The 27,769-nt window shown below is 38.5% G+C and overlaps 1 protein-coding gene across 3 annotated transcripts in view; it reads left to right on the top strand.

The window, feature by feature from the left end:
• The window catches only part of WDFY3 (WD repeat and FYVE domain containing 3), a 145,895-nt gene that overhangs the window by 20,812 nt on the left and 97,314 nt on the right, over positions 1 to 27,769 (top strand). For all 3 annotated transcript variants that reach the window (XM_085316344.1, XM_085316343.1, XM_085316345.1), the window contains 8 exons: positions 3,077 to 3,200; positions 13,487 to 13,596; positions 14,454 to 14,615; positions 16,329 to 16,521; positions 19,470 to 19,656; positions 22,823 to 22,989; positions 25,805 to 26,272; positions 27,586 to 27,684. In XM_085316344.1, the coding sequence (XP_085172470.1) occupies positions 3,077 to 3,200; positions 13,487 to 13,596; positions 14,454 to 14,615; positions 16,329 to 16,521; positions 19,470 to 19,656; positions 22,823 to 22,989; positions 25,805 to 26,272; positions 27,586 to 27,684 (1,510 nt within the window). The remainder of the gene's footprint in view (positions 1 to 3,076; positions 3,201 to 13,486; positions 13,597 to 14,453; positions 14,616 to 16,328; positions 16,522 to 19,469; positions 19,657 to 22,822; positions 22,990 to 25,804; positions 26,273 to 27,585; positions 27,685 to 27,769) is intronic.

The following is a 27,769-nucleotide window of genomic DNA, read 5'->3' as shown; positions in this document are numbered from 1 at the left end:
ACACTTTTGATGGAGGTTTCTGGGGAATGTTTTCACAAAAGAAACCSAAATCTCACATTTTGACCTGTCCTACAAACCAGATATGTTTTGATATGTTACTAATGGTAATAGTGAAGTTGAGATAGGATATAGCACTAATAAAAGCCTCCTGGAATGACAGATGAGGATATTTTTTCCCTGGTCTTAGCAAGAGTATTTCCTAGCAGAGATAAACTGCCCGTCCAAAGTTGTGCGTGRAGCTGATCTTGGTGTGGGCAAGTCCTGAGGTAGTGGAGGTATATAGTGAATAATATGATTTAAGAAAAGAACAGCTGAGACTGCTATGACAAGTTAATCATTCAGGTGTTCTRAAATGTGTGCATCAACATTTGTCTTTTTTCTTGAAAAAGGAGCAAAATGTGCGTGTTATTTTCTTAGTACAATGTGACGTGCAATTTTKACAGTCGCTTGCTGTGCAGACAGCAATTTTATAAACTTGAGCAAAAAGGCAAGTATGAGAAACCGGCGATTTGGAGCCATGCAGTGGGATTTGTTCTCTGGAAAGCTACAGAGGAGTACTTTTGTTTAAAACATTTAATGATGATTATGAAATATATATTTTTTTAAAACAAAAAAAATCCTTCATATCCCAGATAACCAGGAGCATACTATGAGTGTACTTGGCAGATGAGTAAGATAAACACGTGCTATGTCAAATAACTCTTTAAGAGTAGTTTCATTCGTATGCCACTGTCAATATGACAGATTTTCCTTGCTCTGCTGNTTTTTTTTTTTTTTTTGTCTGAAAGGTACCTAAAATTTTATGTGAGCAGCAGTTCCAGGTTTATTTCTGATATTTTTAGAATTATCTATTGGTAAACCCAGAGCAGCTGAAATACCCTCTAACTTACTTCTGTTTATAGATATAACATGTCTCAAGTATGCTGTAGTTCAAACCATCTTGTCGGTTACATTAATGAATGAGTTTACAGACCGTTTCTGTCTCCTCTTTGTTCAGAAAGGCTTAAGAAGGGATGAACCACATATTAATAAAAAGCTAAATCAGCACATCATTCACAAAAGATTTGCCCTCTGGAAAAGAAAAGTATTCAGAAGACTCCTTTAGATCTCTGCAAGCCGTGTGAACGCCATTCCTGGCAGCAGCATGGCAGTGTGCTGCACTGTATTACTCTGGCTGTAGTAAAACTTTCACAGTACCAAAACATAGATGAGCTGATGAAGAGGCTATTTTTGAGTTAAGCGCTTTCCAAGTAAATTGTTTAAATTTTCTTGCAAGAACTATGCTTTTCCTTGTTAAAAAGATGATTTATTCTTAAATTCATACTGGTTTTATTTATTTATTTATTTAGTGCTTTTAATCAAAGTGTATACCAAAATACTAAGTCAGAAACTTGTTTTAGATGTTGCAAACTTTGCTTATGGGGAAAAGAACAACAGCAACAACAAAAAAGAAACCCAAAAGACCAATTCACCCCAGTCAGCCGTTACCATAACTCTGAGCTGTCCATGCTTCCTGCAGCCTAGTAGCCCCTCAAGGCAACCGTAGGACAGGAAATACTATTAGTTTTTCTGTTTTCTTGGCTTCCTGATTTGGARACTGGCAGGTCTGCATGCAAGAGCTTTGAATGGTAAATGGTGGCAAGATATTCTGCTTATTCACGTGCTAGGTTTGTTAGCCTTGGTTAGGTTATGCTGGTGCATGGGCATGTTTCGAGGACCTCTTCACCTCGCGTGGTATTGCGGAAGTTAGAGGCTCTCAGAGGAACCAGGAGTTAATGCAGGAAGTTGTAAGAAACTCTTTAAGTTCTTGGTGAAAGATACTTTTATAGGGAGCAAACTGAATGTTTAACTACAGGTTTGTAGTTCTGGCTCCATTTACTCATGGTTTTGAAATGTAAAGAAGTTGGAAAAATTCTTCTGGCTATTCTATAATTCACCAGAGGAATTGATACTAAGAGAAAGAAGTCAAATTAAAATCATATTACTCTAATATACTTCCAGCTTTTCAGTTCTCTTTGATAATTTTGGAGTTCCAAGGTAACTCAATACTCCAAACATCTTGTATCTGTTTGCTRTAATACTATGATTTTCCCTGGTGGTCCTTAATTAAGAGCGACCTCAGCCAACTGTACTGGTAGCTCAGCTACAATATTAAGCCCTGAGTGATGCAGGGGAAGCAAAGGAGGATAAAACAGCTGGTGAATCCAARTGATTTATACTGCTGTACGTTGCATCCTCATCCTGAGATGCAAATATAACACGTTGAAATGAAGTTTTCCTAGAAAAATACTGTAAGCTATTACACACCCTGGCTTCTCCTGCATAAGCTRCAGGTTATGCAATTAGCCATGGTGAAGGGGAAATCAGATAGAGAAGTGTTGAGATCGTTCAGCCTGACTTTTGGTTTGTTCAGCACTGGCACATGTGATGATACTAGAATTTGAGGAACAACTTCTGAAAGTTGAGATTTTGGATTACATGCTTCATTTGTTAATTAGCATCTAGTGCTATGGTTTTATCAGGACCATTTTAGTAAAAAGGAGCATGTTGAGCATATGGATGGACACTGCTTTTCGAATGGAGTCTTACATGGAAGGTAAATTTTTTTTTTAAACAATCATCTAATCAGAAAAATTCTGGAAACCAATGAAGATTTTAAACCCGATGTTCTGTACATTCAGTTCTCTTCTGATTTTCAGATTTTTTGGTCAGATTAAAAACAGGACTCCTTTGAAGCACTTGCTGTGGTCTTTACTCCATTATGTGGAATTTCCATCTTTTGGGGTCCTGTGGGATTTTCGTCTTGCTAGAAAAATCTTTTGTTTTCCCCTTCCTCCCCTCTCTCCATTGGATCTTTCTTCCATGTATGATGGCAGTTCCAACTGTGAATGTATCTTGGAGCATGCACCGTGAAAAACAGTGCAGAGGAGGAGTAATACAGCAGGAAAAGAAAAAAACGAAAAACTTTAGTAGAAATAACTCCTTCCTCGCAGAGGGAGGTTGTAGGTCTTTCCGCTCCTTCTCAGCTGTTTTTTTTTTTTTTTTTTTTAATGCATATATTTTTTCTTATTCCTAGGTGTTTGGAAATGCTCCTCCAAGTACAATGACAGAAAAATTTTCTGACCTCCTGCAGTTTACTACTCAAGTGTCACGATTGATGGTGACGGAGATTCGACGGAGAGCATCAAATAAGTCCACAGGTATTGCACGGGGTATGAGCGTGGGCCTTGGGAGAAGTGCATCACGAATTTCAGGTCAGTCAGTAGAATATCATGAGTCGCCACAACAGCAGTTGTGTAGGCACTAAAATTGAAGTCCTCACACTAAAGATATGTTATGTGCCACTGCTTCAGAGTAAGAGGAAGATGAGTGGTTTCCTCCCCAGGTTATATACACAGTGAAGCTGCAGAAACCTCACCACTGGTCAGAGGAGGAGTAGTAAGCTAGGTTGTATCACCTGCTAGTAGAAGGTGGCAAAGAGCACATGTGTGGACAGCTGCTGTCGCGTGGCTGAGGTGCCTGCTGAAGTAACATATTTCAGTGTAGTGCTTTGTTGCTCAGGTATGTATGTTTTTGGACCATGAACATTTTACATTACTATAGGCACAGAAACTAGCAAGAAGATGCAGAAGTGCAAAAGGTCTTAAATTAGGACCAAACCTCCAAACCTAGAAAAAAGATACTGGATTCCTCTTTTGCTCTGTTTATTAAGTGTAGGGAGGAGATTGGTTCTTTCTTTTTTGAACCTTGAGTGTGGAAAAACCTGCCCACTTAACTGGGAGTTGCATGACAGAGGACAATTCTCTGAGAAAGCATTTTTCATTAGCTTTCTTCTTTGGCATTCTTCTGACAGTATTGTTATAGGGAGGAATAGCACTTTCAAATAGTATCAAATTTCTCTCTCTCAAATATTTTTAAGATCTTAGCTACATTCCCAGTTTGGATCTGATGGTAAATAAGGAAATACTGAGCTGGAAAARACTGCAAATTATTGCATGTTAAATCAGGAGTCACAAACTGTGCCAATTACAATTTCTTTCCATTTCAAGTAGAGTGAATAACAGTAAAGCATTCCAGATGGTTAATCAGATACAGTAGACAAAGCCTGTTTTCTGTGGGTAAATAAGACCAAAATATCTTTTCTCTAAGTTTTTTGGGGAAATGAATGTCCAACGGCAGTGATGGCTGTAGGAGGTGTTAGGAGGTGTTCATTTGAACTTTTTTTTTTCTCAAGGAAAATCTCTGATGTCTGGTAGCCCAGTGGGATCTGCTGAGAATGGCCTTTTTTACAAGTTTATTACTTAAGCTGTATTTCTGCTTAGCTGTTTATCCCACCAACATCAGAGGTAGATTTTTGTTGTTTATTTTTTCTTTCCTCCCTGGGAAATGTACCAGAGTGACTTAAAAAAACAGTCTGATGCTTTCAAGAGCTTTAATGTAATGAATACCATTATTTTTATTAGGAAGAAAGTGGTAGTGTTTTCTCTGTTATCAAGATGGCTAAGGCTTGTGACAATAAAACCTATTTTAGACTTTTTGTAAGAAGCTCTAATAGCTCATACACTGCAACTGCTTAGTGATTCTTGGCCAGACCAGACTGTTGTGTTTTGCTCTCAGTAAATGACTATTTAATAAGCTGTTAAATCTCATTCCTTGCAGTCCTATGTGTTAAAACTCTTCTGAGACTGATACATACTTCTTGATACACTGATTAAATAAAAATTCTTGGGGTTTTCTTGAGTACCTTGAGAGGTGCATCGTGCCGGAAATACTGTACGTGGAAACATTTGTACTTTGTAAACATTGCTTAAACTGAAAACAGTATGAAAGAAGATACATGACAATCTATGCAAAATGATTTTGAAGTTTTTCTTACTAATGTGAAGCTAAGTGAGATTTTTTTGATTAGCTTCTGCTCATCAGAAGCCCTATTGTAAAGATTCAGACACTCTTAAAAGTGCAGACATTGAAGAATTCCATTTCTTTTATTTTTTTTTCCTTGGACTTAAAACTAAAAAATAATAAAAAAAAAACTTGCAAAGTTTAGATTTATTTAAAATTTTAACTCTGCCTTCTAGTTCAGTGAAATTACTAGGTTTTATGGTGATTGAATTCCAGCATTTACAGAATTCTCTTACTAAAGAAAGGAAATCACTCCTTCAAATGGAGATGTAATATAGCTTTTCTGTTCTGGGAAGCTGTTATAGAATAGCCCTCTATATCCAGATGCAGTCTCAGGAAAATTTAAGGATGATTTAAGACTTTGTCCAATTTATTTTTGCTACTGGCACACTTTAGATTTTTTGACTCTTGGCCCAAAATGAGGGATTTGTTTCAGAAGTTTAATTACTTTCCTCTTAAACTTTATCATATGCTTGGCATTAAAATGGAAACCAAATAGTATGTGTAGAAGCATATGAAAGAGTATGAAACTGAATGTTTTCAGCTAAAAAGCCTTAACCAAACTTTGAAAAGTAGATCAAGATTTAATATATAGTTTGGTGAGCAGTGATCACATTCTGTAGAATCTGAGGCAGAGCAGGGGATGGATGAGGAAACTTTTCCTCTCCAAATTCTTTATGTCCCATCACAACATGAGTTATGTCAGCTTCTGTACATATATCAGTGAACTGTTAGTCTTTGCCTGTCACTAGTGTCATGTAACTTTTGCTTAGCAACTTTTTTTTTTTTAACTTCAAAATACTGTGATTTTTGAGAGCTTGAGTCCAGCATTACTGAAAGTACATAATAGATTTTCATGGTTTTATCTTATTAGATAATTACCCTCCTCAGTGGTACAGTCTTTACTGCTATCGGTTTGTTACAGAAAGTACTTTCCTATGACAGAGAAATCAGATAATTATTTATATTGAGTGTGTTCTGCTCCATACTCTGGAGGGATGGAGACATACTATTAATGAGAAGCATGCCTACAAGAAGAGAACTAAAAGTTTATCAGCTACTCAACTTAGTGTGTTTTGTCTTTTTTTCCTTAAATAGCCTGAGAAATACCTTTTTCAAAGGTATTAGTTTTCAAAGGTTTTAAATTCATTACATTTTTTAACTTGAAACTGTGAAATGTGAAGTAAGCCGATGCACAAAGAACATCTTAGAGGACCAAATAAAGAAAGAATAAAACTGATTCCACCTAAATGCACATTGCCAATCTCCATGTGCGCGTGAAACTCTGCAATTTTTCCTCCTTCCTGATAAATGTTAATAGCAGCCTCCTCTGAGACCATGCTGGCTTAAAATACCACTTTGAAAATACTAAGAAAACCTAAATGGTATTTTACCTTGCAGATTTCACAGCTATATGTGAATTAATACTGTTCTTGTTTTTCTTTGCATTCACAATACATGTGAAGACCTGAATTAACCACAGAGCCGCTGGATGAACCTCTGGAGTTCATTCAAACTAGAGAATGGGTTCCTGCTACAGCTAATCCAAATTTATGCCCTTTGCCTAATTACGTTAACCACATGCGAATTCTGTTGTATATTAATTGTTAGACCTTTTTTTTTTTTAGGTGCCTTTAGGGCATATAAGTGTCCTTCCCAAATAGGCAGGAGGCTGCAGTGGCTACTTCTGCAGGCAAACTAGTATACCTGGCTATACTTCAAGGGTTTTAAGTACACAGTTTCCTCAGGTAATTCAACATCTGAAGCATCATTTCATACTCGAAACATGATCATTCGGATTAACTGATTTGAGTAGGAGTCCATAATTTAAGTTTATTCCTAATAAATTTAAAAACTCATGTTGCTTATGTGGCTCACTTCCACGCCCTGTGATAATCGGTAGAAGAACAGGCAGTTTTTGAATGGTTAATAATCGTTTTAGTAGCGTCAAGGGGAAGGGGGGGAAAGAAAAAAAAAAAAGAAAAAAAAAAGACTGGACCCACACAAACTAAAAACCACTATTTCTTATTCAGATACCCACAGGAAGGTTAGAGTCTGTACGCTTTTAGAGATGTAATACTGTGTTTGTGGGCTGAACTGCCTTGTTTTTCTTAAACTTGCATTCCTTTTGTGTGCCATGACAAAAGATATTGCCTATGCTCATAGCCTATTAACAGGCAATTACGTCTCTTAGTATGTTTTTAAAACTGAAGAAGCTCGTTAGGATCTGAATGCTGGATATTGTCTCTGTTAACATCCACATGCAAATCCTTGAGGATGTGAAGCAATSGAACTGTTGAGCTTCCTTTTAGAGATGAGCTTTTCTTACAAATGTTATCAACAATCAACTTTAAATAGTTAACAAGAGGGGGAAAAAAATCTTATAAGCATTTACATTCTATCTGTAAAGAGTTAAACTCCTTGGTAGTATTTTACACTTGGGAATGTGGTATGATAGGTGTTACCTGAAGGATTTTTTTTCCCTGTCTTTTAATGGAGCACAGTGTGACTTTTTTCAGTCGGGCTTTTGAATATTTATGCTGGTAGCTATGACATATCTCGGTGGTTCTTGGCAAACTGTAGTAGTTTTCTCAGAACAGTATTTCATGATTCAGTAGTAATTGTGCCAGCCTTCTATCKTCAGTAGTCGCTTAATACTGCACTTGTAGCTCTGTGTTCAACTACTGCTTCAGWGGTATTCTTTCTTTTGTACAAACGTACCTCGGAGTAATAAAAATGAAGAAGTTGAAACTGAATTAGGTTACCTTGTATTTTTAGGCTTTTCCCGCGATACTTTGCAGGCCACAGCAGTAGCCGTATCTGTGAGGGTTTGCACGTGGGTTTCCCTTGTCTCGGAGAGTACCCAGTCTGTTTTGGAAGTTGGTGGGGCTGCAGTTAAGTCTCTGCATTCTCAGGTGTTTTGCCACTRAATACTTAGCAAAGAAATCCGATTTTGTGTCCGAAGTGATCGAAAGAACCTGGTAGTACCATGCTAAAATGTGTTCAAGCTCGTCGGTTCCCAGCATAGTCTGAGTCTGGAAACGAACCTTTCTTTTGTAAGTGCTTTTGGCTGAGGGCTGAAAAGAATAAACTGCTTCAAAAATGTGCAGGGACCGCTGGATAAATTTGACTATTAATGGCTGAGGGGGAAGCGACACTTCTGTTTTACGACCCTTACAAGCTGCGAGGACCCTTGCAAGCCTTACAAGGATGCGGCCGGTTCCTCTGTGGTTGTCACGGCTGCAGATCAAAGTAGGTGCGCCGGGAAACTTTGAATGGCGTGTTTTAGCGCGTCTGGCRCGTCGTCGGGATTCGGACGAAATTCAGAAATAAGCCGCCCGCGAGCGGTGGGGWGTTCCGAGGGTCCCTGCAGGCCGGACGGCAGGGCCGGCGTGCCGGGCCCTAGGCGCTCTAGGTGTGCCGGGGCAGGCGGCGGGGTCCTGCAAGTCCCGGGTGCTGGGCTGGCCGATACTCGGGCGGATGCGAGGGAGTCTGTCCGTGGCGTGGGTGCCGTGAGCTGAACAAGCTCGGGGCCCCTCTCGGCTTGTCCTTTCCGTGAGGATGCATACCTTGTATGTGAGCATCCAAGCTACTGAATAGTTTTGCGTTGCAAACTTGGAAAATAAGTGCTCAAGGTGKCCTCCGTGGAGCAAACCAGGAATCRTGTAGCCCAGTGCTGTATTCGGGCTGTGGCCAATAGCAGGTGCTGGCAAAACAGAAAGAAGAAGYGGGGCAAGCATATATATTTCTCCTTTGCACTGATAACTGCTCAYATTTCAGCAGATGAGAGTATGCAATCTGCAATTTGGTACCTTGCAGYAGTTATTCCACCTTTATTAATACTAGTTTTTCAGTTCTATATTACCTGTATCTCAAGCACACCGAATGATACTGTGACGGCTCTCATAATTTAACRTATCAGGATACAGGAAGCACTTCCTTAGAGCAGGGGGGTTCAGAATGGTGTCCTTAATGAGGGCCAAGTCCAAGGATTTGAAGTAGTTCCCCTGACAGCATATGGATTAGTAGTTGCGGGGACAATCTGTAAAACCTGTGCAAAGGGCAGAAAATTGAAGAATGAGAGGGTTCATAGAAGGGCTGAGCCATTTTTACTCCCTTTTAGAACCAAATTCAAGTGTTGGATTTTTTTTTGTTTTGTTTTAATACATTTTAAAAATGAAGCACTCTGAAATTTAATTATGCATATGATGGACACATGCAACTCTGTTTATATCAATGTTTTAGGTACCTTTTAAACTTGATTCTGTCTTGTTTCACAGCATTGATTTCATTCAACATTTCATTCCATATTTGTGATGCTCTCTGAATGAATTTGTCATAGTATTTACTACTTCATGCTGAATTTATTTATTTCACTGTACCTCTAGACTGAAACTAATCCCTCTTTTCCTCCAGAAATAACTTTTCCCGTTGCTTCTGCCTCGTGATTTTTTTTTTTCTTAATTTAACTAGATGCATTTAACGTCCTTAGGCGTATCTTGAACTGATAACCTTATCTCAGTTTAAAACCACTTTGGGAGACTAAACTGGTAACCATTTATCTTCATAATGTCTAACCATTGCGGGAAACTGCATCAGTGCTTTTGATTTATATTCTGCATCTGACACTGTCTGTATTTATTTTGTTCATTTTAAAATTCCATTGATCTTCATACTGTTTTTATTTTTCATTTTCACTGTGGTTAAGCTCTGTCATGCATCAGCAGAACTAATTTTATGCTGCTTTTAGATACACAAGTGTTGAAGTGGGTTTTTTTGTTTGCTTTTCTGTTCAAGTATAACTTGCGCTTTGGATAATTGTGGATAGTAGTTCAAGAAACGTTCTTAACCTCTCCAGTTCTCAGGCCATTCTCATAAYGAAGTCTCAAGTTTTTTGATAATATATCTAGCATCCATTTCTCCTTGAAAGACTGGGAATAAAAAACAAGTGGACTTAGGGGATGGTTTCTGTCTCTTTTGGCATGTTAGGTAACTTGTCCTCTTACAGAGGAGAAAGGAGATCAAAAATGATTTAACATGCTCTAACTAGGTGTCTGATTTTTTCATTATAACTTTTTTCCTGTCTTGTGGAAGTGATTCCGTGTTGAATGTTYGTTTATTGAAATTGCTTCAAAGGTAAAGCAGTATCCTGTTGGATAGTGAGCAGGAGTCAATCCTGATMAACCACTGCTACATCTTGTTACTTTTTTGTTGTTGTTGTTATCCTTAAAGTAATCTTTGATGCCATTAACGAGACCTTATCCAAGGCAAGTGTAGTGCAATATTGTGGCTCAGCGCTGTTCTTGCCAAGAGATCCTAGAAAGCAATTTCTTTTATCAGCTGTGTTAGTGAGGCTAAATGCAGGCCCAGTTGAGTTCTTCACCGTTTGATGAGCAGCCCGCTGTTTTTGCCACGTTGGATGCTGCAGAGGCATCAGCTAYTTCATATCTCCCGTCTGTAGTGACAGCGTTGCTCTGTCCAGGATKCGAGTTCAAGGAAGACTTCATCATCTCAGTTTAGGTTGATATTTCTCTCTTACTGGCAAGGCAATTGAAACTATTCATATCTTCTAACTCTTTCTGGGCGCCTGACTTTTTCTGCAAGCATTCCCCATGTGAAGTAGGAGAGGCTCCTTGGAGGAATATTCAGAGAAGGTGTTCATTAATTTGACTGTCTTTTCCCCCCTTTCATTACCCTACTGTGATAGCTTTTTGGTGTGCACTCATGTTTTTCTCCTACTTACCTTACACAGTTCTTCCGCTTAGTGTAACAATACCCCTGTACAAAAGTACAATGAGAATATGTTTTGTTTTCCATGCTAGCAAAAAGCTGCATGTCCTGAATTTGTCCTTACTGCTGTTGCTATAGGCGRTAGCTTTGCCTTGTAATGCTGTGCTGCTGGTTGCTAGTAATCTGAATGGGTCTTACCCGTTGCTTTCATCTGCTGCATTTGTGAAGTCCGGGACACAAAGCATCTGTTTTATCTCTCATCTATGAAATTTCTTCCATTGTTCGGATATATTGAGCTTCTAAGCCTCCTGTTTGAAAAATCTAGCTACTCTATTAACTGTGTAACTGCATAATTGTGGTCGTATTTATGCGTAYATTTGCATAACTATCGAGATGTGTACATACATATTTTAGAGATTTTTCTTTTTGCTCCTTTGCCGTCTCTACTAGTTGTCTTGTCCAAAATCTAGATTATGTGATTTCTTCTGTGGAGGTTAAGGGGGTAAGGATGTCTCAGTGGGGTGCCACAGATATGTTACACCTGAAAGATTACTTGAACACAAGGGAAATAGTACGAGAAATTAAAATAAGGCTGGTACTGATGATAGAAATGAATTTTGATCTATGGTGCTATTAAATTTGCTCAGAGCAGATGACAAGAGAATTTCTTCCTGCACTTAAAATTCTGTCTGTGTTTTAGATAATGTTTAATCAAGACTGACAGTTTTGAGACTGCTATTTATAGTGTTCAACTGCTATGTCATCTATGATGCCAGCAGCCTGATAACGTTTGCAGAAGCACATACTTAACCTCTGAGTCTCACTTAAAAAAAAAAAAAAGAAAGAAAGAAAAAAGAAAAAAAAAAGAAAAGAAAAATCACTGAAAGAACCCATGTTCCAAGTGCTTTTTGAAAATGTGCTCTAGGGAGGCTCTGCATACCCTATTTGGCACCGTTCTGCATGCTTACAGTCAGGCACTAATTTCCTGGCTCTGCATACGTTCAGTGGAAAAAGAAGGGGGCTACTAAATTGCACCTAATTTGGGCTGGCAGGGCATTGTCCCTGGAGGAGCAGCATGTGCTTTTGACATGTTTGATTCTGAGAATTTAGAAAAGTGGCTTTTAGCATGAATTCTGGCATTTTACATATAGTTCAAATACAAGAACCTTGGCTCCGGCACGTCCGTCGTGATTTCTAAGCTAGGCTCTCGTTAGCTGCTTGTCCCCACTTAATATTTTTGGATCGATTGTTTTGAAAAACCAGAGAGCCTACCAGGTGCTTCAGGTTGGTGCAGTGGAAAGCTGCTGTATGTCTGCGTTTTTGTGAGGGAGTTTAAAAATTGCCATACCCTTCAACTTGTATTTCAGGCTTTGGTTTATCTCAGCCAGTCTCGTGCTGGAGTTTGGTATCACCACAGGAATAAGCCCATAACATGGAAAAAATAGCCATTGCACAAATGGAACAAATATGGATTTTATTACATAAATATCTCTGTCTTTTTGTGTATTTCAGCTTGGAACATGTATTTAGGAGGGCTTTGATTTTTTKAAATCCCTTGATTTTTCTGGCTATGCTTCTGTTAATAAAAATATTTTATCACACCCTAGTCTTCTGTTATGTTGATTCACCAGTACATGCAATGGTTGACAGGTTTGGCTCAACTTGACGACTGTCTCTTTTGTGAAAACTTTGTTCTGAACGTAAGTCAATCAATTGCAGAAGTGTTTTAGGATCATCTACTCTATAAGCTTTCAAATTTGGTTCTCCAGAGAATTCTCCTTTAACTGCAGTTAATGTTAGAAGTTTAATAAATATGTTGGCATATATACTGTATTACCTTAGAGTAAACTCATCCACAAGTATTTACTCGGGAAGCTGACAGCAGGTGGGACAGACAAAGCAAGATTAAAATTGGATTCTCCTTGCAATAAGTTGTTGACTTACTCCCCCTCTTTTAAATTCCACTGTAGTTCTCTTTTAGCAATATCGTGCACTCTCCTTTTCTGTCCTAGCTCAACCTAAATGTATTGAACATGACTGATTTACAGTWATCAATGAAAGATGGGTTTAAGCTGATGTGCAGCTGTCATGACTGGCATTACAGAATTCTGAAGACACGTGTGTTTTTAGATTTCAATCAATTAGGATTTTACATTGTTATTGGGGCTGGTAACTTGTTTTCTCAGTTAAATGTTTGTTTGGCTCTGACTGGTAAGTAGTAGTATCTGATTCCAGAAGCAGTCACTTGATTATAATATTTAGCCATGATTTGCTTGATTTTTTTTTTTCATCTTAACAAAAAAAAATTAGGATGAGGATGTGGTAATTGTTGGTCTTCCTCTTAATTTTACTTTCTGTTTCTGCTTTTTTTATTAGTTTTGTCTTTCTGCACCTCTCCTTCCATTCAGTGCATTGTTGGTTTTTTGTTTTGTTTAGTTTTTTCCCCCAGAAATTAAGTATTAGATTTTTCCTACTGAAACCAGTAGTTACTGGTGACGACTTCCTGCATTTGAAAAATGGTGCCTCATGTTTCATAAAGCTGAAATATATATATATATAAAAAAAAGGTTGTTGTATGTTATTGAAATATACCTGCTGCTTTAAAATACGATACATGATGTGAAAGTGTATTTTTGGTGACCTCATYAGTGTTGACGCCAAGTACATGTGGAAGGGTATTGAAGAGTGCTTCTGGAAATTGTAGGCCTGAACTTAGATCTATTCTCAGGCAGTGAGACAGAGTTGAATTGCTGCACAGCGTTTGGACTGTGGAGATGATGTGTGTTCCGCACTAGCTTTTCAAACTTAATTTTTATTGCTTTTTTTTTTTTCTTTATTTTTTTCCCCCCTACAGAGGCTGCTAGTCGTGCCATAGTCCAGTTTCTGGAGGTCAATCAAAGTGAAGAAGCAAGTAGAGGTTGGATGCTGCTCACCACAATTAATTTACTAGCTTCATCAGGACAGGTTAGTTTTCATTGAGAGCTTAAAAAAAAAGTTGCGAGGAGAGACAAGCACCAGAATGAACTGTGTGAACATGGACTAAAAGATGTTGTAACTCTTTTTTCATCTCTGTTAAGACCCCTTTTTTATTATACTGCCTCAGAATTTCTGCTATAACTCCCTTCCTCCATCTTTTCCCTGGCTCTCCTCATTCATGGAGAGCATGTTGCTCTGAAGCCAAAAGCAACGGCGAGCTGTGTCGTGAAGCTGTACTGCCTCTGCTTTTGTTACCCCCCGTCAGATAGCTGATACATAGCAGTGTCCTGGACAGCTGCATGGTTTGTTCTATCTACTCTAATCTGCCTTTATATCTCAACACGTCATCTGTATTTAAGTCCACTTCAACTTGTCTTTTCTTCCCGCTGATGTTTCCATATATTCTTCTACTTTTCCTCCTTATGCATCCTTATATCTTCCTGCCAAGCTCGTGCACAAATTGACAAATTCTCCTCCCACTCCCATTTCTACCATTACAAAGAATGGATAGCTAATGAGGGCTTGGCTGAAGGTCTTGTAATTAATTAACTTGTAAGCTTCTGTTGGCAGAGACTGTCAGTTTTTGTTTCTATGCTGTTCAGTGCAGTGACTGCTCCCAACTATGGCTGTTTGAGGCTGTTGTGATGTAAATAAATTCTAATGCTGCTTCTATGCTTACAGTTCAGGTAGGTATGCAAGAATAGGTGATGGCTCTATACTGTCATGTGGACACCTCATAAAAATGTGAGAAAGGAAAGCTAGCGTTTGAGCAAATTATATATGAGTGTGACTTTCTCAATGTAGTAATATACTGAAAGGATTTTTTCCTCCTTCTTTTCTTCCAGAAAACTGTGGACTGCATGACTACGATGTCAGTGCCTTCCACACTTGTAAAATGTCTATATCTGTTTTTTGACCTTCCACATGTGCCTGAGGTAGTTGGAGGAGCACAGAATGAGCTACCTCTCGCAGAGCGCCGAGCGCTACTACAGAAAGTCTTTGTACAGGTAAGAAAGRTAAAATAGATTATAAAATTTGAAAAGAATGAAAAGGCTTCATGAGAGAAATCTCCAGAAACTTTTTCTCTGGACTGTATTTTACTTTTTCTTGATTCTTCACAAATCGCTGTCTTCTAGCRAGATGGGTCTTTCTGCAAGCATACTTCAGGTTAAATTCCCTTCTCCATTGTTTTTTTTCTTCTTCTTCTTTAAGTATTGAAATCCACCAACTTAGCTTGCTGGTACTGTTACAGGACCTCCTTCCCCCGCCCCAAGCAATTTACTTCAGGTATGGAGGAATTGAAGGTGTTTCTGCATACGCAGATTTGACAGGGAGACCAGGAACTCCATCTGACTGGCTTCTGCTTCCTGAAGTTTCAAATGGAGATCTTGTTGTAAAGAAATTCCCATACGTGTTCATGATCAGAGTTGTTGGAAGGAGCTTGAAAGCTATTGTCAGGATGGGGTAGATGTTCACATTGCCAGTTTTAAAGTACAAATTGAATACACCTTTAGGGTTATTGTACCCAGGTATGCAAAAAAAATAGGGGTCTGTCAGCAATCATATCCTTCAAGCATCTAAAGGCAGTGCTGAGGTTTGTATAAATAACACTTGTGAGGCATTTTTGGTACCAGCTCTATTAAAAATGAAGATAAGAGTTTTATTCTCCAAATTACTAGCTAGAATATCTGMCCAGAAGCTGTCACTATATGAAAATGTACCCCTTTGCCTGTTGTGTGGCTTGATTCTTCTTTAAATCTTAGCACAACAGGCTGTCTTCCAAAGCAGAAATTATGATGTGTTTTGAGCTGTCTTTCTGAAATAGCTTTGCTGTGTTTCTGTCAGCAGTAATCAGAGGTAGCGAATGATAAGCGTTAATGATAAACGTTCAGTACCCTGTCAATACACTGCTTCTCTACTCTTTTTCTGTCGCTCTTCAAGGGCCATAAAATGGTGCTGTCACATGAGTTAGCTGGAATGGATGAGGTTTGGGATAGCTTCCAAGTTCTGCTTTGACTTAGTTTCCAGCCCTCCTCCTAAATGTGCAGGCGGCTTTGCAATGTCTTCCTGCAGTTTTCTGGGAAGGAGTCTCAGGGCAAAATCACAAACCRGACGATAGATGGCCTTGAAACGTATAAAAGGAAGTGCAGCATAGGGTCTTAGGCTGTGTGGCTGCACTTTTTTCTGGTTTAAGGTAACTTGGAAATTCAGATCCAGGTGGGTCTATAGCGTTGTTTTAGRTAACCTTTCCTGCCCCCACTGTTTTGCCTGTTTTCCTTTGGCAAAGAAGATATGGATGTTGCTCTGTCAACAGCTCATCATCACCCTTCCTGCATTAGGATGGGATGCGAGGATTTGCTTTTCAGTGCCTCTGCCCCACTGCAGGATTTCTACCTGTAAATTAGGTAACAAGTGGCCTGTACATGAATGCATTAAGCTGAGTATCCAAACAAGTATGTTATGCCAGCATAAGAGAATTAAATACCTCTACTAATCTTGTGCTACTCATTTTTAACTGAATTGAGATGTGAAATAACCATGTGTTGAATAACCTTGTCTTTAGTTTGAGTTAAAGAAACAATGGACCAAGGAAAAAGGAGTGCATTCCTTTTCTGATGTTTATGCTAAGTGGAAGACTGTTTTCAGCTTTTGTTATCTTTAGAAATAAGTACCAATGACGRGAGTGTTAATGTTAGATGTTTAATGACTTTTTCTTTCAGATCTTAGTAAAATTGTGCAGTTTTGTGTCCCCGGCGGAAGAACTGGCTCAAAAGGATGATCTCCAGCTTTTATTCAGTGCAATAACCTCATGGTGCCCTCCCTATAATCTGCCTTGGAGGAAGAGTGCAGGGGAAGTACTAATGACCATATCGCGCCATGGCCTTAGTGTCAATGTAGTAAAATACATTCATGGTATGTTTCTCTCACATACTGTTTGTTGTTTTATCTGCTTTTTTTCCTTCATGGTTTTCTTATTTATAAAATAGGCATGAGAATACATCTAGGAAGGCTTACATGCTCTCTGTTTAGACATGTAGGTATTTCCATCCTGGTAAAGTTTCAGGGTACTTGTGTAGTGAAGGCTGTCTGCGGGTGAGCCAGCTTCTTCGGTATTTCAATTTAACACTGCAGAACACAGTTTCCCCAAACATTTTGGTGTACAGCTTTTGCTAATCAAAAGGAAGGGCTTTCTACCTCCTCCTTTCCATTTATTGGCAACTTCAGTAATTGCCTATATTGAAAAATAGTCATTAGGAAGGTGCATAAGTTTGTAACTTTTGTTGGTTAAGGGGAATTTCTTATTTCCTGTCCTGCATTTGAATTAGCAGCAGCAGCCCCTTGCAGAGGCAAGGCAAGCTCGCTGCGTCTCATTTCCAGCTGCTTGTTTAGTTACCACTCCAGTTGGCAAGGAAAGTGTGGGGACATCTGTGGAAGCCACAGGAAGAGGAACCAGCACCGTGTGTTCTGCTGACTCACTTTGAGCTATTAGAAGCTCATAAAAGCTACTGCCCTGTAGTAAATACTGGTGCATTAAGCAAACCAGAGAGAGCTAATTCYGGTATGCTCAGAGAACATTCTTTTCCCAAACATTTTTCATTTTGGAGGGAGAGACCAGGTCAGACTGATACAACCGCCAGTGATTTGCAATCTACTTTCCGTTATCCAGGACATCAGGGGCTGGCATACCCTGATAACAGCAAACATGGGTAATACAGGCGCTAGCGATGCTCTAGGGAGCATGGTGTGTGGGTCACAGGAACATTTGAGTCTGAACACCTACGTGCTTACTGCTTGCATCCTGGAAGCATCTGCCTACCTCTTCTCCCATGGTCTAGCCCAGCTGCCCTGCAAGGTCCCCAACCCAAGGATGTTGCACCTAGAGCCTGGCTCAGGCCAAAAGAAACAGTAAATTTTTCTCTCAGAAATGAAATCGCAAGAATATACAGATATGCAGGGTTAAGCAGCCAGAATCATTCAATTTTGTCTCCTGCTCTTATTTGAGACCAAGTGTCCTGTTTTGCACACGGAAGCTGTAGGCGTACAGGGATATTTCTGTAACTGGTTAGAGGATTTCATAGCTAACGTAACAAATGCTTTATTCATGTTCTATCTTTACAAGGAACTTTTCATGGTTTGCTTAGCAAGGACTGCTGCTCAGCAGGTTTGTGACAAATAATTTGCTCTACCGAAGCAAGATGACAACCAGTGTCACAGAGTGTATGCATAGGGGCTGCTTTGAATACAGTTACGATAATGAAAATATGGGAGTTTCATTGATTTAAAATCACATGGATATTTGGGTTTTGAGATACAAAATTTGGTGGAATCTATTTCTAATGTTACATTTAGGGCTTTCAAATTGTAGACTGGTCTAAAAGCATGTATAGTTTAAAGATGGAGCAACTGTTTAAATGAGCTAACATCAATATCACAAATTTTAGCAGTCTACAATAACTGAAAAAGGAAAACAAGCAATTACTTATATACCCTGAAAAGCAGGTTATCTTAAGGTTGAACACAATAATTTTGATATTTTATGGAATATGTCACTATGTTCCCACACCCTTCAGAGGTTTTCAGTTTGTTTATTCTTGCACTGGTGGAGTGCTTCCAGCTCCAATGAGAGATATGATTGTCCAATATTCCTTTAAAAGTGCTGAAGAGTCATCAGTTAAATATTTTCAAACATCACTTAAGAAGGTGATAGTTATTTGGCATACATCTGTAAAAACTTTTTGCTAGGTTTTTGATGAATGTAGAAGGTGTATGTTTATGTGTGAAAACTTTATGTACTAATGAAATAACCAAGTCCTGATTGTGTCATTTAGGGTATGGCAGCTACTGCTGTTATCACTTCCCTATTGGCTTGATCCACAGAAGAGTGAAGTTGGCATTTCAAAAGATAGTCTGAGTTCCTTATAACTTCAACAAGTGAAAAACAATGTTAAAACCAGTTTGCATTCCCTCTCAYTTATTGATTTAAAAATGAACCTGACTTGAGATAACCTCTGTCAAGAGAGTCATCTCATATTAGAGAAGGAAGTTAGGACTTTTTATCGTAAGCAAAATAATAATATCACATTTTTAATATCACRTCTTTAATATCACATATTTTGATCTACTCTTCTGGGAAAATCTGTAATCAGTYTAGCTAGAAAGATTTGCACTTGTCTCCTGAATGCTGGAAAGTTAAAATAGCAGGGAATTGAAGTGCATATCTTTTAAAACAGTAGTACAACCTGTAATCTGACTATGGAGTTGTGAAAACGCTTTGGGATTTATCTATGAACTGAGTGTTGATTATAATATACCAGGATGAGAGGTATGCAGAATGAGACAAGCTGTCTTCTTTTATTCAAGATTTCTTGAGCAAGCAAATATTCTAGCCAAAGAATAGTTAACCAGCAGCAATAAGATGTGGTATTAAGGGTTATGTGTAGGGTCTTACCTGACATCAGTAACACAGCTTTTTAAGTTAATGATTCATATAATTTTGTTTTATAAATGGAAAGGGGGGGTTAGAATTACATCAGCTTTCCAGATTTGCCTTTTTATTCTGCTGAGTTGCCAGGTTGAAACTTTTCAGGTAGTACCAGGAAGAAGATAGATTAAAACATGCATTTGTTTTCTCAGTTAAAAAGGAAGAGATTATAAGAGGAGGAGGTTTAGCAGAAGGAGGTTAGAATTCAGGTCTGAAGCCACTTGAGAATCCTAGTCATCTCCAAGCTCTCTGTCACTTTACATGTTATGTGATAAAAGATAGTTACTTAACTGTTACTTTATTGCTATGTTTATTTTACTAATTTTGCTTCTTACCATGTCAGTAAAATCTTAAATTTCTTCATCACAATTCTTTTCAGAAAAAGAATGTTTGTCCACRTGTGTTCAGAACATGCAGCAGTCTGATGACCTTTCTCCCCTGGAAATAGTTGAAATGTTTGCTGGGCTTTCATGTTTTCTCAAAGATTCCAGCGACGTATCACAAACACTCCTGGATGATTTTAGGATATGGCAAGGATACAACTTCCTTTGTGACCTCCTGCTCAGGTATGCAAAAGTGCTTCGAAGAATGCCGGCAGATCACTGTGAGCTTTTCCTGAACAGTCCTCTTTAAAAAGAAGAGGTTAACAGATTCGAACAAAGAAATGATTATAGGCTGCTGTGAGTTGAAAAGGGATCAAAAAGTAAAATTGTATCCTCATCTCCATTTATGAAACTTTGTTTCTTTTTTCAGTGGTACTGTTGTATCACTACCTGCTTCTGCTAAGTGAGCAAGTGCTTAAAAATACTTGCGATTAAAAATTCAGTTAGAATTCAGAAAAATGTATTTTAGATGCAACCGGTGGTAGGTGGGGTTATTTTTGCATTAATTTTGATACTAGTGAAAAATAGTGTGTGTAAATATGGTGTGTGCTGCTTAGCACTGAAGAGTTTTTTTCAATATGWGTTCTGGTACAGGCATACAGAGAAAACTTAACAGTACTAGGATATCTGTGCGTGTGTGCATGCACACATATATATACAGAAAAATGTCTACATTTTTAGGAAGGACACTACTAACCCACTAACACRTCATAAAACGTTGTTATGAAAATGTCCACCCAAACAAAACTTTGAAGCATAATTCATGAATTTTTTTTTAATGTTCTTGGACAGAGAATTAGAACATGTCTACTGCTTTAAATCTATGCTCCATCTGTTTTGATTCTTTGGATTTGAAATTCTGAAGAAGCATATACTGCTGTTTAAATATATATATATAATGTTTTCAAATCTAAGACTGAAACGTGGAAGTAAACTCTATAATTGTATAGCTTATCCAGTGCCTTGTGGCCGAAGATGCTTGGAAACAGTGCCGTAATGGCCATTAATGAGAAGCGGTATTGTTACGGTAGCGTAAGGTCCTGGGATTTGGCACCCAAATATTTGGGCTAAGTTTTCCATTACGTAATTTGTTTCTCAGTATCCAAGAGTTTTTTGTATCTTTGTTTGAACTGGAGATCAAGCATAGTCGTTGCATTTGAAATACTGAATTTATGAATAATCTTACCTGGGATTATCTTCTGTGCCAAAATTGCTGAAACATACATTAAGGAATCCTGATACTTATTTTTTTTATTTAGTATGAATGGTGGTTTCRGGTATGGATTACCTTGCTTTGAATGAATGTATTAGTAAATACGACATTTTTATTTTTTTTTCCCCAAATCCTCAGTCAGAGTTGAGGCAGAATTTTAGAGGAATGCGCTGCTGTTAGTTGTTTCGTTCTCAGGTACGAAACCGATCCTCTGTAGATCAAGTGCTTTAAACAAATTTTCTGCTGCCCTTGCCCGTTCTCTTGGTGAAAGACCGGGGAATCCCTGCCAGAGTCGCTCGAGTCGTGGAGGCCTGAAAAGGAAAGCGCGATTAGAGAGCAGCCGAGTTATTTGTTTGACAAGATTAAAGGATAAACGTGTTACCTCATTTCCTCCCAGGGTTACTTCAGGAAAGAGTGACACAACCCTGGCAAAATTATCGAAGGGAGGGGAGCAGTCCACGCTGCTGGTTTTGATTTACTGGCAATTTGGGTATTGCGGAGGAGATGGAAGGTGGTTCAAAATGTGCCTGCTGTTTCAACAGCTGTATCTCTTGCTGTTTAACTGAAGTTTTATTTTTGACGTTCAAATCAACATGTGGTTTCTTTCTGAAAAGCGAGCTTTTGGACAAACCCAYGTATTGATCAGTGACTGTCAACAGCGATGTCTTCTCTCTGCATGTGTTTTGGGTCAAAACGCTGRACGGAGACTGTTTTTTCTCAGATACCTGGTGCTGTTTTAATGATTACTGTCCTATATGGATATGAAATGTGGACACTGGGAGTAATGTCAGAGAGGCCCTTTGGGGCTGGTAACGCAAAACAGCACGTGGAGAAGGTGATTTATACGAAAAAGCAGGAGATCTGTGAAGAGCAAAGCAGAGCGTATATAATTTCAACTCGATGTGAAAGAGCAGGGCGCATGGAGCATTGGTGGAATGGTTGCAGAGACGCTAAGAGCCTCTCTAATAGCTGTTGCATGACGTTTAACCATATGTCTGGGTAAGATGATGATGGAGGATGCAGAATGAACTGTTTCTGAGGGCTCTTACTGCGAGTGGATGAGCAAGAAGAAAAATACAGCTTACGCTGAATAAGAGAGTAGGAAATGGAGATCCCTGGCTCGCTTCCTGAGATGTATGGAGAGGGCGAGTTAGTCAGGAATAAAACACATCTTAATTATTGGATGAAATTAGGGCACGTTCATGCTTAGAAAACAATTGTACAAAAATTCAGCAGTGCTTTCAGTTGGTTTCTGTGAGCTCTGTGCTRAGGATACAGATGTGCTCCTGCAGCTATACTTGCACGGTTTGCATTACTATCGCCAGCTACTTCTTGCTCCTCTTCTCTCCTGTCCCCTCAGTTTTGGGTTACCAGCCGCCACCATGAAGTGGTAATTCAGCTTGTGAGCACTTTGCTCAGCAGTGAAGCGAAACTGGTTTGCTCGTGCCGTCTTCCCTAGCTCGGTGTTCTGAAACAGTGGTGAAAGTGGGTGAAAAGCTTTGAACTTGTAAGCGAGTGATTTGAATTGAGAAGAATAATCTTATGGTTTTGGTTTTTGAGTTTTCTCTCCCCCCTTTTCTTCTGGGAGGTCCATCAAAAGAGAAACGAGGACTGTTCTGTTTGCGTAGTCAGTCTTACGATTCATTCCGATTTCATTTTGCTGGCCGTTCCCAGCGTCAGAACTGCGCGCCTCTAGGTGTTAGTTGAAAAGGTGCTACGATACCTTTTGATTAACACAGAAAAATGCCTGAAGAGTCTGTCACGAAATAAATCCATAATTAACTTGCCAGATGACATCTGCCGGTTCGAGAATTAATACTCTATCAGCTTCGTGTCTTTAAGAGGATTTTTGAAGTGATTTTTAGTGCACGTGCTGATTTTTGGCAAGCCATTGCATTTGTGGCAAGATTAGGTGAATTTTTTATGACATATAAAACCATGTGCTGTCATAAATGAAATAATGTTTAACTGATTTAGTGTTATGAATGTGAATGGAGAACATCAAAAGTACAGTTCAGCGTGCTCTGGCTCTCTTAATACATATTCTCTGTATTAGCAGAGCAAAGTAAATGTCTGATTAAAGCGATCTGAGTTGAAATGCCCTCGTGCTAATATGACCTACTGTATTTTCTTTAGATTAGAACAGGCAAAAGAGGCTGAATCCAAGGATGCTTTGAAGGACCTAGTTAATTTGATAACTTCCTTGACAACATACGGCGTCAATGAATTAAAACCAGCTGGGGTTACCACTGGGGTACCTTTTCTACTACCTGGATTTGCAGTCCCGCAGCCTGCAGGCAAAGGTGAGCGTACTTTCTCCTTGTCCCCTTTGCACACACACACGTGCACACACACGGCCTTTTTCTCAATCAGAAAAACCAGTGGAATTGAAAGAAGCTCGATACTACGCAACACACTTGTAATGGCATGTGGAAATACCTTCTTTCACTAAGATTGCGTATCGAATGCTTAGCTATRTGGATCCCAAAGTTCATTTTTCTTTGTAGTTGGTTCCAAAAGAAGTATGTGTACAGCTTGCATCTTTAAGGACTTGGCGCTGAGTGAAGTATCTCTCACTGCATTACTGGTAGTTTCTACATGGATGTCTTAAGGCCAGGTATATCGGTATATACACACTGATTTATTGACGGTGTCTGAATCTSACCTTACTAAACTAGTGCAGACGTCTGATGTGCTTTTCTTCTTCTTCTTTTTCTTTTTTTAGTCCAAATTTATTTTCTGTGTATTTTTGTCAGCTTAAGTGACTGTCTTCTGAGCTGAAACTTGTTGTTTCACGAACTGTCAGTGTTCAGAGCAGTGGATTTTGTGTGTGCTGCAAGTAGTGCAAGTTGCGATATAGAGATGAGGAAGTCTGAGGCTTTTACAAAAATAATTGTACTTTTCACATCTTTTATATACTCTTACAACACAATTGATTTTTATTTACAAAATTTAATTATGTTTTATATGTAAGCTGGGACTTTGCAATTTGACTGTGACTGTGGAGCTAGTTTGCTCTCTTGGCTTTTCTTGGGTTTTAGTAACACTGAGGATATTTATCAACTTTTTGTGATGATGAGAGTTACGTTCTTAGTTTCATAGGCTACTGGATTTACTTTCATGCTGTTTCTCTTACATGTCTCGGTTCCTTGAACAATAGCTTCCTCTATTCAGAGAGTTCAGCATTCATAGGAATTGTTTTCCCTTTGCCCTAAATAAGGAAAGAGAGTGATGGTCATACCCAGAGTGTATTTTCTTCATGCTCTGGTGATAACATACTACATTTTTTTTCTTAAGCTGGTTAGCTTTGCTGGTACAACTGCCTGAGAAAACCTGTCTGTTGAAATATCTCAACAATATCTCTTTTATTTAATTTTCTGGTATTGGCCATGGCATCTCTGAGTTCCTTATACCTACTTTTTCACTCGGTTGACAAGTTGTCCTCTTACAGAGAACATATTAGCATGTTTTCTTAATTAATTCTGCTGAAATCTTCACTTTTGGACTCTAAAGAGCTGGTTAAACTTTGGTTTCTCCAGGGGTCCTTAAAATAATCAAAGATAATTTATTAATCTGCTTGATTGCCTGAAACAACTGTTTATACTTAATTAGAATATAAATAGTTGTCTCTGTCACTGCCTCTGTTCCCTGCCATGTTTAATGAGCTCTAAATCCGCTTCTCAACATTCTTCATTTTAATACAAGCGTAAAAAATGCCTGCTCTTAGAAACAAATTAATGCGACTTGTAAGGTAACACTGATATCCTAAGTATGTGAAATTGTTGCATGTTATTTTTGAATAAGTTTCTTGTAGAAAAATGCTGGAGTGGAAAGGAATGATGCTTGATGCTGAGATAATTGTAATTTTCCTTTAAATTGGTCATCTTAGTTTGTAGAAATTGAAGAAAGTATCATTCCACAGAGCCCATGTCATAAATTAGAATTCTTTGTTTATGAAACATTTTAAAATCTAGTTAATTGCTTGCTTTTGGCTTGTTTGAAAATAAGACTTCACTGTTCGAGCATCCTAGGTATTTTGTTTATAATGTTTTATAAATGTTCACTGTTTAAAAAATTTTTGATTTTTTTCCCCCACTCTGTCTGTCTTTTTAATGCTGAGCTCTGCAATAATTGCCATGCTGCTGAAGCTGAAAACCAAGAATCCAAGCTATTCTTACTGTACGATACTTCCAAGCCTTGCGTGTGATGTAGTGGCTGAACCGTGCATTTTTTTCTTTTTTCCCCTCGGCTTCTTGAAGAATTGCTGTGTATCTAGCAGAAGTGCACAGACCTTTCATGTAGCCCCRAATACCTTAATGTATTTTATGTATTTTTAATGTATTTAACTCCTCCCCATGCTGTCATTTGATACCGATATGCTTATTTACATAGATACTTTATCTCCAGAATCGAGGAAGAGTAACTCCTCTGTGTAGGGAAGGCTACTGCTGGCCTTCCACAGCTCTGTAGAGTTTCTCTACWCTTAACATTCTCCCTTCCATAGGTGATTTCCAAAGAGTGGAAGGGACAGGATAGTTCGGAGCCCAAGCATGTTGTTTAGCTTTGATCTCAGCTGATGAGGCTTTTTCATTGCTTATTGCTCTGTTAGACGAGGGGAACCGGATGCATGTTAGTCTAAACTTAGCCTGCCTTCTGTATGATGGAATACAGAGCGCTCTGCTGTTGCTGCAGTGTGTTTTATTATGGACTAGATAGATGACGTAGTCTCGGTTTTTGTTTTCTGCTAGAACCGTAGCTTGTTGCATGTTTAAAAAAAAAAAAAAAGGATCAGCTTAGTTCTGGTATCATGTCTTAACCTTCACCAACCCTTAGGCTGCTTTAAGGAAAGTATCATTTGTTTAGCGGCACGTGCACACGCTTGTTTTCAAAGATGAAAATGTCATATTAACAACATTAGATTGTAAAACTTGCAGTATAATTGAGTATACAAAGGCTTCTTAGAGAAATCAATTTTAATATAATATATGTTATTAAAGGTAACAGGTACTGTTATTTTATTGATATTTATGAAAATGCATGAATCATTAGTAATGAGTGTGCTCACTGTTTATTAAAAAATTTCTGTTTTATTCCTCCCATCTGTGTTTCCTGATTTAGGTCACAATGTGAGGAATATTCAAGCATTCTCTGTCCTCCAGAACGCATTTTTGAAAGCAAAAACTAACTATCTAGCACAAATCATCCTTGATGCCATCACAAATATTTATATGGCGGACAACGCTAACTACTTCATTTTGGAATCACAGCACACTTTGTCTCAGTTTGCAGAGAAAATTTCTAAACTTCCAGAAGTGCAGACCAAATACTTCGAGATGCTGGAATTTGTTGTCTTCAGCTTAAATTACATACCCTGTAAAGAACTGATCAGCGTAAGCATCCTTCTAAAATCCAGCACCTCTTACCAGTGTAGCATCATTGCAATGAAGACGCTTCTTAAATTCACTCGTCATGACTACATCTTCAAGGATGTCTTCAGAGAGGTGGGGCTTTTGGAGGTGATGGTAAATCTTCTTCATAAATACGCAGCCCTTTTGAAAGATCCCACTCAGGCTCTGAACGATCAAGGTACAGTGTCCTCTTCGTTTTACTACTACGTGTCGTCTTTGGCTGGGAGTGGTGGAGGCCGGTGCTTACGAGGAGGAACGAGCGAGTTTGCATGCCTGACTAAAGGGCTCAGTTCTGCCAGGGACTGCTGTTTGATCTTAGATTTCCTGGGAATTCCTCCTCCTTTATGCTGTGGAAGAAGCTTGAGGCGGTCTTTAATGAAAGATGCTGTGCGAATGYGAAATAGGAGTTCGTATTTTCCTTTTTAAATGATTTTTGATGTAATTGTTTTAATATTTAAGTTATATAACAAAAGAGAAAGTGAAGGAGTGATGAATAGTATTTATATTGCTGTAGATAGATAATATATTTCTCTTTATCACTGAAGGTACTTAGGTGTTTCAGTATGCTTAACCCCAGCTGTGAAAAGAGGCTTGAGTGCATACTTGTASTCTTAATAGGAGCATGTGTACACATACACATACACCTACCCCTACCTGTTTTTATATTCTTTATTCAAAATGCAATATTATTAGTGTATATCAGTGGCATTTGTTTTTTAGTTATAATCTTTGACTGTTTCACCTGGATTTATCATCTGAAGTTTTGTTTATGAGTGGTAGCAGTTGACTAGAGGTAGAAAGCTTCATTGCCAGCAGCTCTGCTGAAAGGTGTATCAGTTATCAAGGTCTTCTTCAGAAATACACCCATCTGTCAGCTGGTTAGAGTGCTACCTGGATAYACATGCCCTTGTGTTTTGGCTTCCTTCTGTAAGTTTTTCTTTAAAAAAAAAAAAAAAATAATAGTTTTTTTTTCCCGTTATGCTATGGTGTTTGAAATACCACACACAATATTGGTTCATCTTCTATACCTGTTGAATTATCAATGCATTTAATATAATCATGTGAATGTGGTTATGTGCTTTTGTTTGGAATTTCTCTTTCAAGTACTGAATACTTAACAAGACAGATCCTCTTAGGCTTTAAAGATGGTAAGCAACCGCGACTTCAGGAAATAAGAATTGAAGTTATGACATGATGCATGCAGCTGCTGTGTCAACTGCCTAAGCTTCCAGTACTCAAAAGCCTCTGTGTTTAAATCTTGTTTTTGTAGTTAAGTTTTAGTGTTAAGCTGGTTAAGTTAGTAAAGTTTTAGTTAAACTTTCCTGGGTGTGCATTTGTAGACAAAATCCTAATTTGCTTTGAAATTTGGGTATGCTGCATATTTTCTGGGGAAACCAAAGGGGAATAAAAAGTGCTGGTGGAAAATATGAAGCGTCATTTTGCAGAAGAGTGATTTTTACTATGTCTTGGCCTTCTGAAATTATTTTTTAGGGGATTCAAGAAACAGTTCATTTGAGGACCAAAAGCAGCTGGCTTTATTGGTTATGGAGACCTTGACAGTACTACTACAAGGATCAAACACAAATGCAGGTAAGTAAGGAGGCCGCTGGCAAAGTAGTTGTGAAAATGTAACGCTGAAGCACACGCCTGAAGGCAGAGTGATCTTGATTAATTG

The sequence above is a fragment of the Rhea americana genome, unplaced genomic scaffold, assembly GCF_003343005.1.
Source record: "Rhea americana isolate MKP2758 unplaced genomic scaffold, rheAme1 scaffold_462, whole genome shotgun sequence".
In the NCBI taxonomy this organism is placed as follows: Eukaryota; Metazoa; Chordata; class Aves; order Rheiformes; family Rheidae; genus Rhea; species Rhea americana.
This window is presented reverse-complemented; position numbering and strand designations above follow the sequence as displayed.